We start from the raw sequence: 12616 nt of genomic DNA, 5'->3' as shown, positions 1-12616 counted from the left end.
CATTGTGCTTGGCACATAAATATTAAATTTCAAACGTTCTCTTGGTGAATTTTTACTTTGATGAGTATGCAGTATCCTTCCCTATCTCTTCTGATTAGTTTTGGATTGAAGTCTATTTTGTCATATATTAAAATGCTACACCAGCTTGCTTCTTAGGACCATCTGTTTGGAATTGTTTTTTATCCTTTTGCCCTGAGGTAATGTCTCTTATTGATGTTAAAGTGTGTTTCTTAGAAGCAGTAGAAGGATGGATCCTGTTTTCACATCCATTTTGTTAGTCTGTATCTTTTTATTGAGGAATTGAGACCATTGATATTAAGAGATATCAATGAGCAGTGTTTGTTTATTCCTATTATTTTGTTGCTGTTGTGGTGGTGGTATTTTATGTGTATGTTTCTCCTCTTTTGATCACCTATCTGAGATTACTTATTTTCTGCATTTTCTTGTATGTAATTAACCTCTCTAGATTGGAATTTTCCTTCTAGTGCTTTCTGTAGGGCCAGGTTTGTGCAAATAGATATTGCTTAAACTTGACTTTAACATGGAATATCTTCTTGTCTCCATTTATTGTGTTTTAACGTTTTGCTGGTTATAGTTGCCTGGGTTGGCATCTGTGGTCTGTTAGAGTCTGTAAAACATCTGTCCAGGCCCTTCTGGCTTCTTGAGTCTCCATTGAGAAGTCAGGTGTAAATCTAATAGGTCTGACTTTGTATGTTAGTTGGTCTTTTTCCCTTGCAGCTTTTAATATTCTTTCTTGTTCTGTACAGTTAATATTTTGATTATTATGTTCCAAGGGGATCTTTTTTTTCTATTCCAGTCTATTTAGTGCTCTGTATGCTTCTTGTACTTTGGTAGGCATCTCCTTCTTTAGTTAGGGACATTTTCTTCTATGATTTTGTTGAAAACATTTCTGTGCCTTTGACCTGTGTCTCTTCTCCTTCCTTTATTCCTACTATTCTTAGATTTGGTCTTTTCATGGTATTTCAGATTTTCTGGATGTTTTGGTCCAGGAGTTTTTTAGGTTTAGAATTTTCTTTGACTAATGTGTCCATTCTTCTATCATGTCTTCAATGCCTGAGATTCTCTCTTTCATCTCTTATAGTCTACAGGTGGGGTTTATGTCCAAGGTTTCTCTTTGAGTTTCTAAGTTTTTCATTTCCAGATTCTATCACTTGAACTGTTTTACTCATTTTCTTTTCATGTTTGATTTTTCAAATATTTCTTTAATGGATTTATTCACTTCCTTTGTCGGGACCTCTATCATATTTATAAAGGCCATTTTAAGGTCCTTCACTTGTGCTTTAGCCATGTTGCAGTTCTCAGAGAGTCTGCCATGGTAGGGTCTTTGGGCTGTAGTGGCGACATATTGTCCTAGCTGTTATTGTTCACATTTTCTTACGGTGGCATTTAGGCATCTGGGTTTAGGAAGATTGAAATCCTAGGTGCTGATGTTGGATTTTGTCTGTTTTGGGTGAGTGTCTTATTCCTTGGTTTCTGTTGCCCTCTCTGCTTGTTAGGAGGCTGTGATGACTGTGTTTTTCCTGTTAGAATTCTGATAGGTGTGGGCACTGGGTTTCCAGGCCAGATGCATTTCTAGGGTTGGGAGTTAACTTGTAGGAATGGGAATAGCCTAGGAGGAGGGTGCTGAGGTCCACATAGGGGTGGAAAGCAGGGTGTTCCACCAGGATCTGCTTAGTCCCTTGGGAATGGGGGCAGAGATTGAGAAGAGGCCGCAGCAGATCTGCTACAGAGCTACAGTTGAGCCTTGGAGGAGTGGAAGGAGAGGGAAAGGAAGAGCTGCAGTTAACCTTGCAGCTGGCTGGAGTGACCTGAAGCTTCTCAGTGGGAGCCTGCTGGGGTAGGGGCTGGGATAAAGCAATGAGTGGGGGGGAGGAGAAGTTAGAAGAGGAAGATCTGTGTGGTCCACTGGTGATAGGTACAGAGGAGGAAGGGAGGCCACAGGATGTGGTCTACACCGGAAATGAGCCTGGGGGGTTGGTTTTGGAGGAACTGAGGTAGACTTGAAGAGCTGCAGTTCCCTACCTGCGTCCCCCCCCCCCCCCCCCCCCCGCCGACGTGGCTGCCGATTGATAAACTTTTTACAAAGAGAAAATTAATAACAAACCAAAAACATGGCTATGAACATACAAAATGCAGCACATCGAATAATAGGGGAAAACAGACAGAGTTACGCTTCACAGTAAACTGTTCCGAAAGTTCTCTTGCCAGCATACGGAGGAGTCAGATGCATTACAGAGATAAGCAGGTGGGCAGTAGAGGGAGCGGCTCCAGGGTCACTCAGCAGAACCATGGAGAGCTCAGAGAGCCAGCCACGGAGAGAGTCCCAGAGTGTAAGCCAGAGACCATGGCATAGTGAATGAGGGTTCTGCCACCAAAGGTAAGAGGGCATCTTGCAGGACAGCGTCTGACAGGTCAGTCCTACTCCTTATATCCCATAGCACAGACCGAGCCACTCTAGATGAGGCTGAATTCTCAACAACAGTCTCTCTCTATCCCTCTCCTCCCCAGCTGCCCCCACTCCCTCTCACTCCTCCCTGGAGCTTTCATGTTCCCCTCATAGTGATTGTGCATGTTATGGTTTAAATATGAAATAGCCTTCCAAAAGTCTCCTTTTGAAGGTTCGGCCCCCAGCTGGTGGTGCTCCTGAACTACAAGAGTGCTAACTTTTTTTTTCCACGGTATTTAAAAAGGTTTTATTTATGCTGGTTATCAGAAATAACAGGGGACGCACTACAGGTTTACTGAATACATTAAGTAAAAGTAGTTTTCTGAGGTTAACACAATCTTTCCAAGTGCCTGAACGGAATACTCCATCTGGAAATGAGACAGGTTTTATGAAGGTGTGCGGGGATCCTATTTTGTAGTGCTATTTGATAATAACTGACACATAAAAGGTACAAGCAGTTTTTCTCCTTTGACATTTCACCTTTATACAGCACAATTCATCTGAGAATCTTAAAGAACTCTGTAGGTTATGATTTATACAGTCTTATAACACCTCTCAGGTCACTATGTCTATCCTCTTTTTACAGTCAGCTCAACTGAGCTCCATTTGTTGAAGGTCGCAAGGGAGCCCTGGAAGAACTATAAAAAGAAAAGCCAAAAGCCCAGAGTACCTGTCCATACCTTTCCTGGTTGATAAATGCTACATACATTTCACGACCAACAAAATAACTTTACAGTCCTATGTGTCAAAATTATAGATTTAGAAATTTGTTCTACTCACAAAGCACATTCCATAAAAATGCTCATTGTTTTCTTAAAGTATGCCATTTTACATATTTTGATATTTAATGTATTTGAAAGGATGAATTACTGTTCAAAACATAGACAATAAACATTTATAATGTGCCAAATACCTCAACAATAGTGAGGACAGGATGATGGATCCTGTTTTGTTTTCTATGTTATTATCCACCCTTCATTTTGACTCTATGTCTAATATTCTGTTTCTTGTGATAGTATTTTCTGCTCTTGCTTTTGACTTAATCACATTTACTTCAAACAAGTACTATTGTTACCTTGATTGCTAATTTTTGAAAGATTTCCTTCAGTTATTTTTAATTACATGTGTGTTAGAGAAAGTGTATGAAACAAGTAACATTGCTAAATTGATTGTTAATGTTTTAAAGATTTCCTTTTGTTATTTTTAATTACATGTTTCTTAAAGAGTGCTAACTTAATGGGTTGATCCGTGGATGAGTTCAGACTGGATGGGCCCTTAGGAAATGAGGCCTGATTGAAAGGAGGAAGTCCGACTGTGACTCCGAAGGGTAGGTGTACCTTGTTGTTAACCCTTTTCTATCTGACCCCTGCTTCCTATCATTCCATGTGCAGCTCTGTCCTATGTTGCCCATTCGGCATGAGCTCATCAATGGATCAACCCATTGGATAAAGTTAGGGCTCTCATGATTTATTACAGTAATAAAAAAACTAATTTATCACATGTGATGAAGTGGGGGGTGTTTAGCAGATATCTAGGAGAGCATTGATCTTCATCTTAGTATTATCTAATCCCAAATTAGAATATGTATTAATGTTCTAATGGAGAAATAGGCATATTCATCTTAGGCATTGCGCAGCCTTTGCACATCTATATTACCTTCCATTACAGAGAACTAGGGTTAAGAATATTAACAGGCAAGTTATTTTTAAAGTACTAGAAAATATTTATAAAAAATTAAAGGCTTACTACTCCATTCCAAAATTTGGGAAGTGAAAGAAAGAGGGTTGTAAAGCTCAAGGTTGTCCTCAGCTACATACAAAGTTCAAGGTCAGCCTGGGCTACATGACATCTGAAAAAATACTTAAAAACTTTTAAATTATATTTTCTAAAATAAAAAAATCAGCTCATTAACTCATTCGTACAAGTAAAAACATTAGTAAATTTGTGTTAGTCTGATTTGGAAAAACAATGACATTCAGACTTGGTGAGGACATTGAGAAAGATGGCATTTTTATTTCTTTGTACTTGGGAGGTTGCAATAAGAGGATCACTTGAGGCCAGGGGTTTGTGACCAGTCCAGGCAGCATCGTGAGACACAGCCCAAACAAACAAACAAATAAAAAATCAAAACCAAACCAAGGGCCAGAGATGTGTGCCAGTTACAACACATCTGCCCAGCATAAATAAGGCCCCAGAATGATCTCTACCACACTACCAAGAGGAACCCAAGGGTTTTTGATCGACCTAGCAGTCTTTGTCCACACCAAAAAGATGAAACAAGATTACATATTAGTTTTGTTATACATTTGACCCATGAGAATGGTTGACAGGTATGTGTAAGACAAAAGCAAACTATAAGTCAGTATCTACTATAGCTAAATGTTTTTATATGCATATTTTCCTGGTAGAATTTTTTCTTTATACATATTTATTTCCATAATTTTACAAATTATGTCATTTAGATATCTCAAAGGCCAGATCATTAAACACAAATGACATTCTAAAATGATATACACTAACAGAATCTTAACAAAATAAAGGGAAATGTTGACTAATTGAACATATAAGCTTCAAACTGAACATTACATTTGAGATTGCAAAGTAAACATACATAAGGGAAAAATATCTAGATGAAAAAACATCTTCCTGGTTGGGTGGCACACACAATTAATCCTAGAACTCTTGAGACTGAGGGAGAGGGGCCTCTGTGAGTTGGAGGCCAGGTTAGACTACATGAGTTCCCAAACTGACATATATATATATATATATATATATATATATATATATATATATATATATAGAGAGAGAGAGAGAGAGAGAGAGAGAGAGAAAGAGAGAGACACAGAGAGAGAGACACACAGAGCGCGAGATAGACAGAGAGACAGAGAGAGAGAAGGAGAGAGAGAGAGATTTAATTTCCATAATGGCCATCTGGATAGGGGAATTAAAACTGACATATTTCTATGTCCAGTTGTTTATTTACAATTTTAACCTTAATTTACTAAAATAATATTATTCCTGGAACTATTTCAGGTCAGGGAAAGGTAGCCAGAGGTAAGTTGGTGATGTTTAATAATGCAAACTGTTCCAATAGATAGCCTTCAGTTTGTTTCTTGCTCACACATGCTCCAAAATGAATATTCCCAATGCGGTTTTGTTCCATTTTACTCTTTTTGCTAACCTGCTTAGTTCATCGAGATTCCAGTGCTTAATACTGTTCGCTGTTTAAGAGGACATATAGTCCCTACTTTAGTTTTTTTCTTCCTCTTCCATCTTATTTTATTATTATATATTAATTTTACAAAGTGGTGAGTTTCATTTGGAAACTTCTTCCATGCATACGACACATTTTGGTCATATACACCTTCTCCTCACTCTTTCCCTCCCACCCCCAGTCATATTTCTAACAGCCCTCTCTACCCCCATGTCTCCCTGTCTCCAAAATCCACACTTGAGAGAAAGCAGGTGGCATTTGTCTTTCTGAGTCTGGTTTATTTCTTTTCTCCTGATAACCCCCACTTCCGTCCGTTTCCCTGTAAACAATGTCATTTTCTCTTTTTATAAAACTGGTACATTTCGGCTTGCTCTGGCATGGTGGCACACGCCTGTAATCCCAGCACTAGAGACAGAGAAGAGGATTAAGAATCCAAGGTCATCTTTAGCAACGTAGAGAGTTAAGAGTCCACCATGAGCTACCTGTAATTCTGACTCAAAAAAAGTAAATAAAAATAATGCATTTCCATTATTTGCAAAAATAATATGCAAATAAGGTAACATAAAATTGCCCTTCTTTCTGGTTATTGCCCTTTCCCCCTCACAAAATTAAAATTAAATTATACTACTAATAATATAGTTATTATAATCTCTCCACTCACTGTAAGAGAATACAATCTTCTGCCTTCCACTAAGTAGAAGTATAGAATAAACTTTTCTTACTGGGAAGACAGCACATCATTCCATGCCTATATCTGACCTACATTGTTGAAGATTTGGGTGGTCTGGGAGGTTTGCCAAAAGGGTCTCTTATTAGCTCCTTCCTAACATTAGGAATAAGCCTTTCTGCTGGCACGCTCAGGACCTGTGACACCCAAGTGTGTCTTTTCCTCTAAATTCTCGATCTGGAAGGTTTTGTGTGGGTGTCAGCAAGCCTATTATTTGCAACTTTGTCCTTCAGGATCCTTGGAGCTTCAGTCTCTCCTCTGTCATTTGCTGCTCATACATGGAGAGCAGCAAGCACACAGCTCAATCCTTGGTTAAAGGATCTGGCTGCCTGCAGACACTTTTGTTAAAAGGGCCGGCTGTGATACTGCCTTCTCCCACTAACGAAATATCCACACTCAGTGGAGATATCTGAGATGCTCCCAAAACACCCTTTCAGGAGGGACACTAAGACAGAGCAGAGGAGCTGAGGTCTGTATAGTCTTGGTCTTCTACAAAGTCAAGAACAACTAAATTGGTTTCTCAGTTGGGAGTGAGGGTGTCTCTGGGCCAGCTGTAGCTGGTCACTGCCTCCCCAGAGGATCGGTATATGGAACTTATGCAGCCCAGGAAGGAGATGGGAAATACCCAATATTAATGTCTCAATACTCCAGAGGAGAAAAAAAATGTAACTGACAGAAATGTAATGGAACAGTCACAAACAGATGCACAAACTGCCCATAGATATTGTGAAATATATCAACAGTCTTGCTTCTTCAAACCACAATTTTTGTTAAAATTAAAATGTTTTAAAGATATGTACTTTGATCTATTAGACTAGTTTCCTCTTTACTCAAATGTTTTCTCCAACACCACACACACACACACACACACACACACACACACACACACACACACACACTTCATTGGAAAGTCTACAGAGTCTATGCATACCATTGAAAGAATACTTATGAGGCGATTGCTGCATTTTATATCAGGAGGTGAAGCCATTTTCTAGAAACCCTATGATTCTCCCCTCCAACCCTAGAAAAGTCACCATTCTGACTTGATGCAGCTTTCCTGCTCTTTTATGTACTTTTCTCTTGTGTGTAAACCTCTAGACATAAAGTCACACTTTGTGCTAAAATTGAGCTTTATATAAACATGATCATACTAAGTGTTTTCTTCTTGGGCCCTTTCTAACGTTTTCTACATACGTGGAAGAGACAAATTTTCAGTTATATTTGTAGCTGTCCTAATATAGAATATCCCACGAGTTACTGTTCCCAAGTCTTCTCAGGCTGAGGCTGTCCCAATACTGCTGCTCAGAGAGATGCAGCTGTGCCCTCCTTGGACGTGAGCTTCCTTTGGGTTTATATCTATGGATGGGTGGTGATGCTGGTATCTTAGACATCAGTAGCTTCTGTCTAGACTCTTACTTCAGTTTGGACCTGAAGATAGCTCCTGCAGAGTCAGTTCTCAGGCTTTTCCATTTTGGGGACATGTTAAACAGCCAAGCTTCTTGTTGTTTTTGGTTGACATGAAAACTCTTGCTACTGGTATAAAATGACCAGTGCACACCTTTATTACATAACTGGGTGTGTGACTTTGATGCCTCTTTTTTCTGTGTATACAGGCTTTTTATCCTTTTGTTTTTTTTAAAAAAAAATCCAAAGAACATTTCTAAAACAAACAAAATGTTGAGACATCACTAAAATGAAATATCCCAATACAAAGGTAAGGTAACCTTGCTGGGGTGTTCTCTCTTCCTTCATGCTATTTCTCCAATACTAAGAGAGAACATGGGTTAGGATGGGATTAAGCTCAGTGCAGCTCTAAAAATACGTAGAAAACTGTGTATGAGTTAGAAAGAATGCTTTCCTTCCGAAAAAATTTCAAGTTAACCTATCATGCTTCATAGATTAGGGAGTGTACCAGTCTGGAGCTATTTCAAAGAGGTGATACAGGATTAGAATGGTCTGCTGTGTACACTGAGTCTGTTTGATATTTTCAGTGGGTTTAGCAATCCATTGTGTGACTCTGCAGTGATCTCTTGTGCTCCCCCATTCATTATATGACCCCAGCTCTTCTTGATGTACATGTAGCATAATAATAAACATGTCTCCCTTTTAAAACTGTTACCCCTGAGACTAAGAACAGAAACAAGTTGGTGGTTATATGAGATCCTAAGTGTTTCCAAGTAAAGTTCAGACAGCTCTCAACAACTGAATCTGCTGGGCCTCTGCAGCACGCAGGGGATCCTGGAAAACAGAGACCTTTGCCAGAATTGTCAAAATGTCTGCAATTGAGTCATGATTTCACTGAGAGTGGGCTGGGACACAGGTGACCAAGAAAATCAATATCAAAAGCTTGATCTGTCCTTTTCTTCTCCAGCTGCATCCTCCATGACCTCAGGAGGTCTCTACCTTGGCAACTTCTAGAAAGAAGTGGGAGCAGTAAGGATCTCAGAGGATGAAGGCGAGCAGGCTTCATTTCTCTTCTCTCCTCTTTGACTTTTCCTTTGTCTTCGCCCATATCTCCCACCACACCCGCCATCTTTTTCTCACCCTTGTCTTTGGACATTAGTAAACACACGTGAGTAAGAAATCCAGAAAAGAGGGGCTTTAGCTCAGTTGGTAGAGTGATTGCCTACTATGCGTGAGACTGTAGGCTTGGTCCCCAACACCTCATAAAGCTGACATGGTGGTGAATTCCAGCAGTCTTGGCAGTCAGGAATAGAGTCAGGAACATCAGACATTAAAAAAAAAAATAAAGGTCATCCTGAACCATATAGCCATGTTGAAGCCATCCTGGGCTATTTAATACCTCCCTCCCTCCCTCCCTCCCTCCCTCCCTCCCTCCCTCCCTCCCTCCCTCCCTCCCTCCCTCCCCCCTCCCTTTTTGTTCTCTGAATGTCAATTGTAACTCTAACCCCACAAGGAGAGGGAGAGAAGGAAGTAGCCACTAGTTTCCCTGAATTATTAAATGTACAGTGGACTTGGTTCCTACTTGCTGTCAGCACTGACATGGCAACTATGTGGGATGCCACACTGGCTGGGTCGACTCCCTCTTCTCCTAGATCACTGGCAGTTGGTGTGCAAACCTCCTAGGAAGCCTTGGGTGATGAAACCTGTCACAGAAGCTGGAAAGTGGGACCGGGACTTCCCAGCACCCCTTCCTTCCTCTCCATGGGGGATAAAAGTCTGGCAGAGAGGAGTCCAAGCAGCAACTGACTAAACAACGCGTGGTTCTGGAAAGATGCAGCCACTCCTGCTCGTCTTGATTTTTACTCTACTCCAAGGAGATGAGGCAGGTGAGTGACCAGCCCCACCTCAGAGATCTGATCTCATCCTATATACTAGCACTAGACTTCTGCGGCAATTTTAACTCTGTATCAGTGAGCAAGTTAACTGAACACACATTTCCTCAGTTTTCTTATCTATAAAATGTGGATAATATTAATACTGCCTCACAGCGTTGCTATGGCAGTTAAATTGGCTAATGTATGAGAGTCTTGTTATTGGCCCCCACATATAGAAAGTACTGTATAAATATTTTCTACATAAATTTATTCAGAAGCCTGTATACCAAAGCCCAGAGACAAGAACTCAGCGGTCAAAGTCCCATCAGCTCTAGTCTAGACTCATATCTAGTCCCATGATATCAGGAAGTGCACTCTGGGACATGGGATGCTCTCTGGGGAAGATACCAGGGAACAGGGAAAGCTCATACCTTGGGGAAACATCCTTCCTCAATACCTGAGCCCAGGGCCAGACTTGTGTGGAACAAAACTGTTCTCCATTTGGAGAAGGACGCAAAGGACTGAAGGGCAAGGAGTAATTTCTGCAGAGACTTGGAGATTTCTTCCTGCGCCTGATGTCCACACAGCTCCCCGTATCATGCCCCTGAGGCTTTTTAAAGCCCCTCACCCAGTGCTTTCTACCTCTCAGCCTTCCTAAAGCTCCCCCTCCACACACACAGGCGGTTCTGTCTGCAGACTCTCAAACACACATGTAAGTAAGTCCCGGTGCTTCCTTGCAGGAAAGATCATTGGAGGCCGAGAAGCCAGGCCCCACTCCCGCCCCTACATGGCTTTCCTTCTGATCCAGAGTTCAGAAGGGCTGGGTGCTTGTGGAGGGTTTCTGGTGCGAGAAGACTTTGTCATGACAGCGGCCCACTGCTTGGGAAGGTGAGAACCCAGGAGCTTCCCAGGAAGCCAAAGTCCCCCAATTTCCTCCTCTGAGCCTCCTGAATGTATGCAATCCTAATTAAGTGTAGTTATAATAAAAGGTTCTGCCTTTAATTCTAGAGACAAGACGGGAGTGGGAGGAGGGAGGTAAGAAGCCGGTGTTGATACGGAGAAAAGGAGATGTGATCAAAAGGTATACGACGATGAGGAGAAGGAGGTAGAAGGCACAGGCTGGGTGCTAACTATGAATTCAAACTATTTCTGTTCAATCTGCTGTCCCCAGTTGAGGATTTCTGAGAAACAGCAGGCAGGGGCCAGGCCCAGAGCCTTCCCGTGTCCCCCATTCTTTCCAGCTGCGGTTTTCCTGTCCTTGGTCCATTCGTCTGCCCTGCCGAACGGCTGGATCTCATATCTACCTCTAGTCCAACTTTTCTTTTGCAGTTCCATAAATGTCACCCTGGGAGCTCACAACATCCAGAGGCAAGAAAGGACCCAGCAACACATCCCTGTGCTCAGAGCTATCCCCCATCCTGATTATGATCCAGACAAATTCCGCAACGACATCATGTTGCTTCAGGTACTGCCTGCCAGACCTCTGACTCTCCAGCCTTACTGGCTTCCTCTTGGCTCTGTGACTTTTCTGTGTTTGGGGACTGTTGAGAAGGAAGTGGGGACAGGGTTCCAGGGTGGTGGTGAGGACAGAGAATCCCCAAGTGTGCGTGTGTGTGTGGGGGTGGCAACTGAGCTGGAATGCCTCCATTCCTCCTGACAGCTGACAAGAAGAATCCGGAAGAATAAAGCCGTGAGGCCCGTGGCTCTGCCTCAGGGCAGAAACCGTCTGCGGCCAGGGGATTTGTGCACAGTGGCTGGCTGGGGCCTAGTGAGCCGGAACATGAGAACAGATGTACTCCAGGAGGTGCAACTAAGGGTACAGAGGGACCAAAAGTGCAGCAATCGCTTCAACAACTACAACAGCCAGACTCAGATCTGTGTGGGGAACCCAAGAGAAAGGAAGTCTGCCTTCAGGGTAAGAGTATGAATGCCCACTAGTATTTCTTGGGACAAAGGGCTCAGGGCTGACAGGACAGCAAGGCCAGTCTCCCTGCCTTAGGGTACTTCCTGTTCAGGAATGACAGGAAGGCCCACAGTGTACCTTAATGGGGAAGGCGAAGGTCCCCTGATGGAGAGAGCTAGAAGCGGCAACTTTAACCAGGCCTGAAGTCCAACAGCTAAAAGACCCAGGGGCTTGCCTCCCACAAGCCCATCAAATACCCATCCCCTACACACAGGCAACCAAGGGCCCCACCACTGGTGCCAGAATGGCAGGGCAGCAAGCTTCATGTCCTTTCCCTCCTCTGCTCCACAGGGCGATTCTGGTGGCCCTCTGGTATGTAACAATGTGGCCCAGGGCATCGTCTCCTATGGAGACATCACTGGCATTCCTCCAGCTGTGTTCACCAAGATCCAGAGCTTCATTCCCTGGATAAAGAGAACGATGAGACGCCTTGCACCACGGCATCAGGGACCAGCTCCAGGGGATTTCCATAGTCTTAGTTAATGTCACATGGAGAATGTAAATTTTGTTTAATTAAACATCATTTAGTGGTGTCTTAACTTGTTTGAACTCCTATGTCAAAATACTATGCAATGGTATTCTAAACAACAGAAATTTTAATTTTGCTGTGTTTGAGAGGCTGGGAAGTCCAAAGTCGGGACACCATTCATTTGGTGTCTGATGAGGGGCTGCTTATCACAAGATCACAGCTGTCTCCTTCCAGTGTTTTCATGCCCTGGAAAGGGCAGGGGATTCCGTGGGGTCTCTTAATAGGGTGACCATTCACAAAGTTTCATCTCTCATAACCTATCACCTCTCAGTTAACCTCTGTTAAATGGGGATTAGGTTTGATGCATCAGTGCTGGAGGAGTATGAACACTCATTCTCCAGTGACCTCTGCCTGGATAGAGTGAAGGTCTATAGGTAGATGGGGAAGGTGAAGAGTGAAGTTCCTTCAGAAAAGGAGTTTTCTTTCCGATAACAAACT

The 12616-nt window shown here is 42.4% G+C and overlaps 1 protein-coding gene across 1 annotated transcript; it reads left to right on the top strand.

Moving 5' to 3' along the window:
• The first annotated feature begins 9638 nt into the window (after nucleotides 1-9638).
• Nucleotides 9639-12132, top strand: LOC142836135 (cathepsin G-like). Its single transcript, XM_075950146.1, has 5 exons — nucleotides 9639-9698; nucleotides 10427-10574; nucleotides 11016-11151; nucleotides 11347-11601; nucleotides 11941-12132. Exons 1-5 carry the CDS (start codon nucleotides 9644-9646, stop codon nucleotides 12130-12132), a joined length of 786 nt encoding a protein of 261 aa, XP_075806261.1. The 5' UTR covers nucleotides 9639-9643.
• Nucleotides 12133-12616: the final 484 nt, after the last annotated feature.

The sequence above is a fragment of the Microtus pennsylvanicus genome, chromosome 15, assembly GCF_037038515.1.
Source record: "Microtus pennsylvanicus isolate mMicPen1 chromosome 15, mMicPen1.hap1, whole genome shotgun sequence".
Classification (NCBI taxonomy): Eukaryota; Metazoa; Chordata; class Mammalia; order Rodentia; family Cricetidae; genus Microtus; species Microtus pennsylvanicus.
This window is presented reverse-complemented; position numbering and strand designations above follow the sequence as displayed.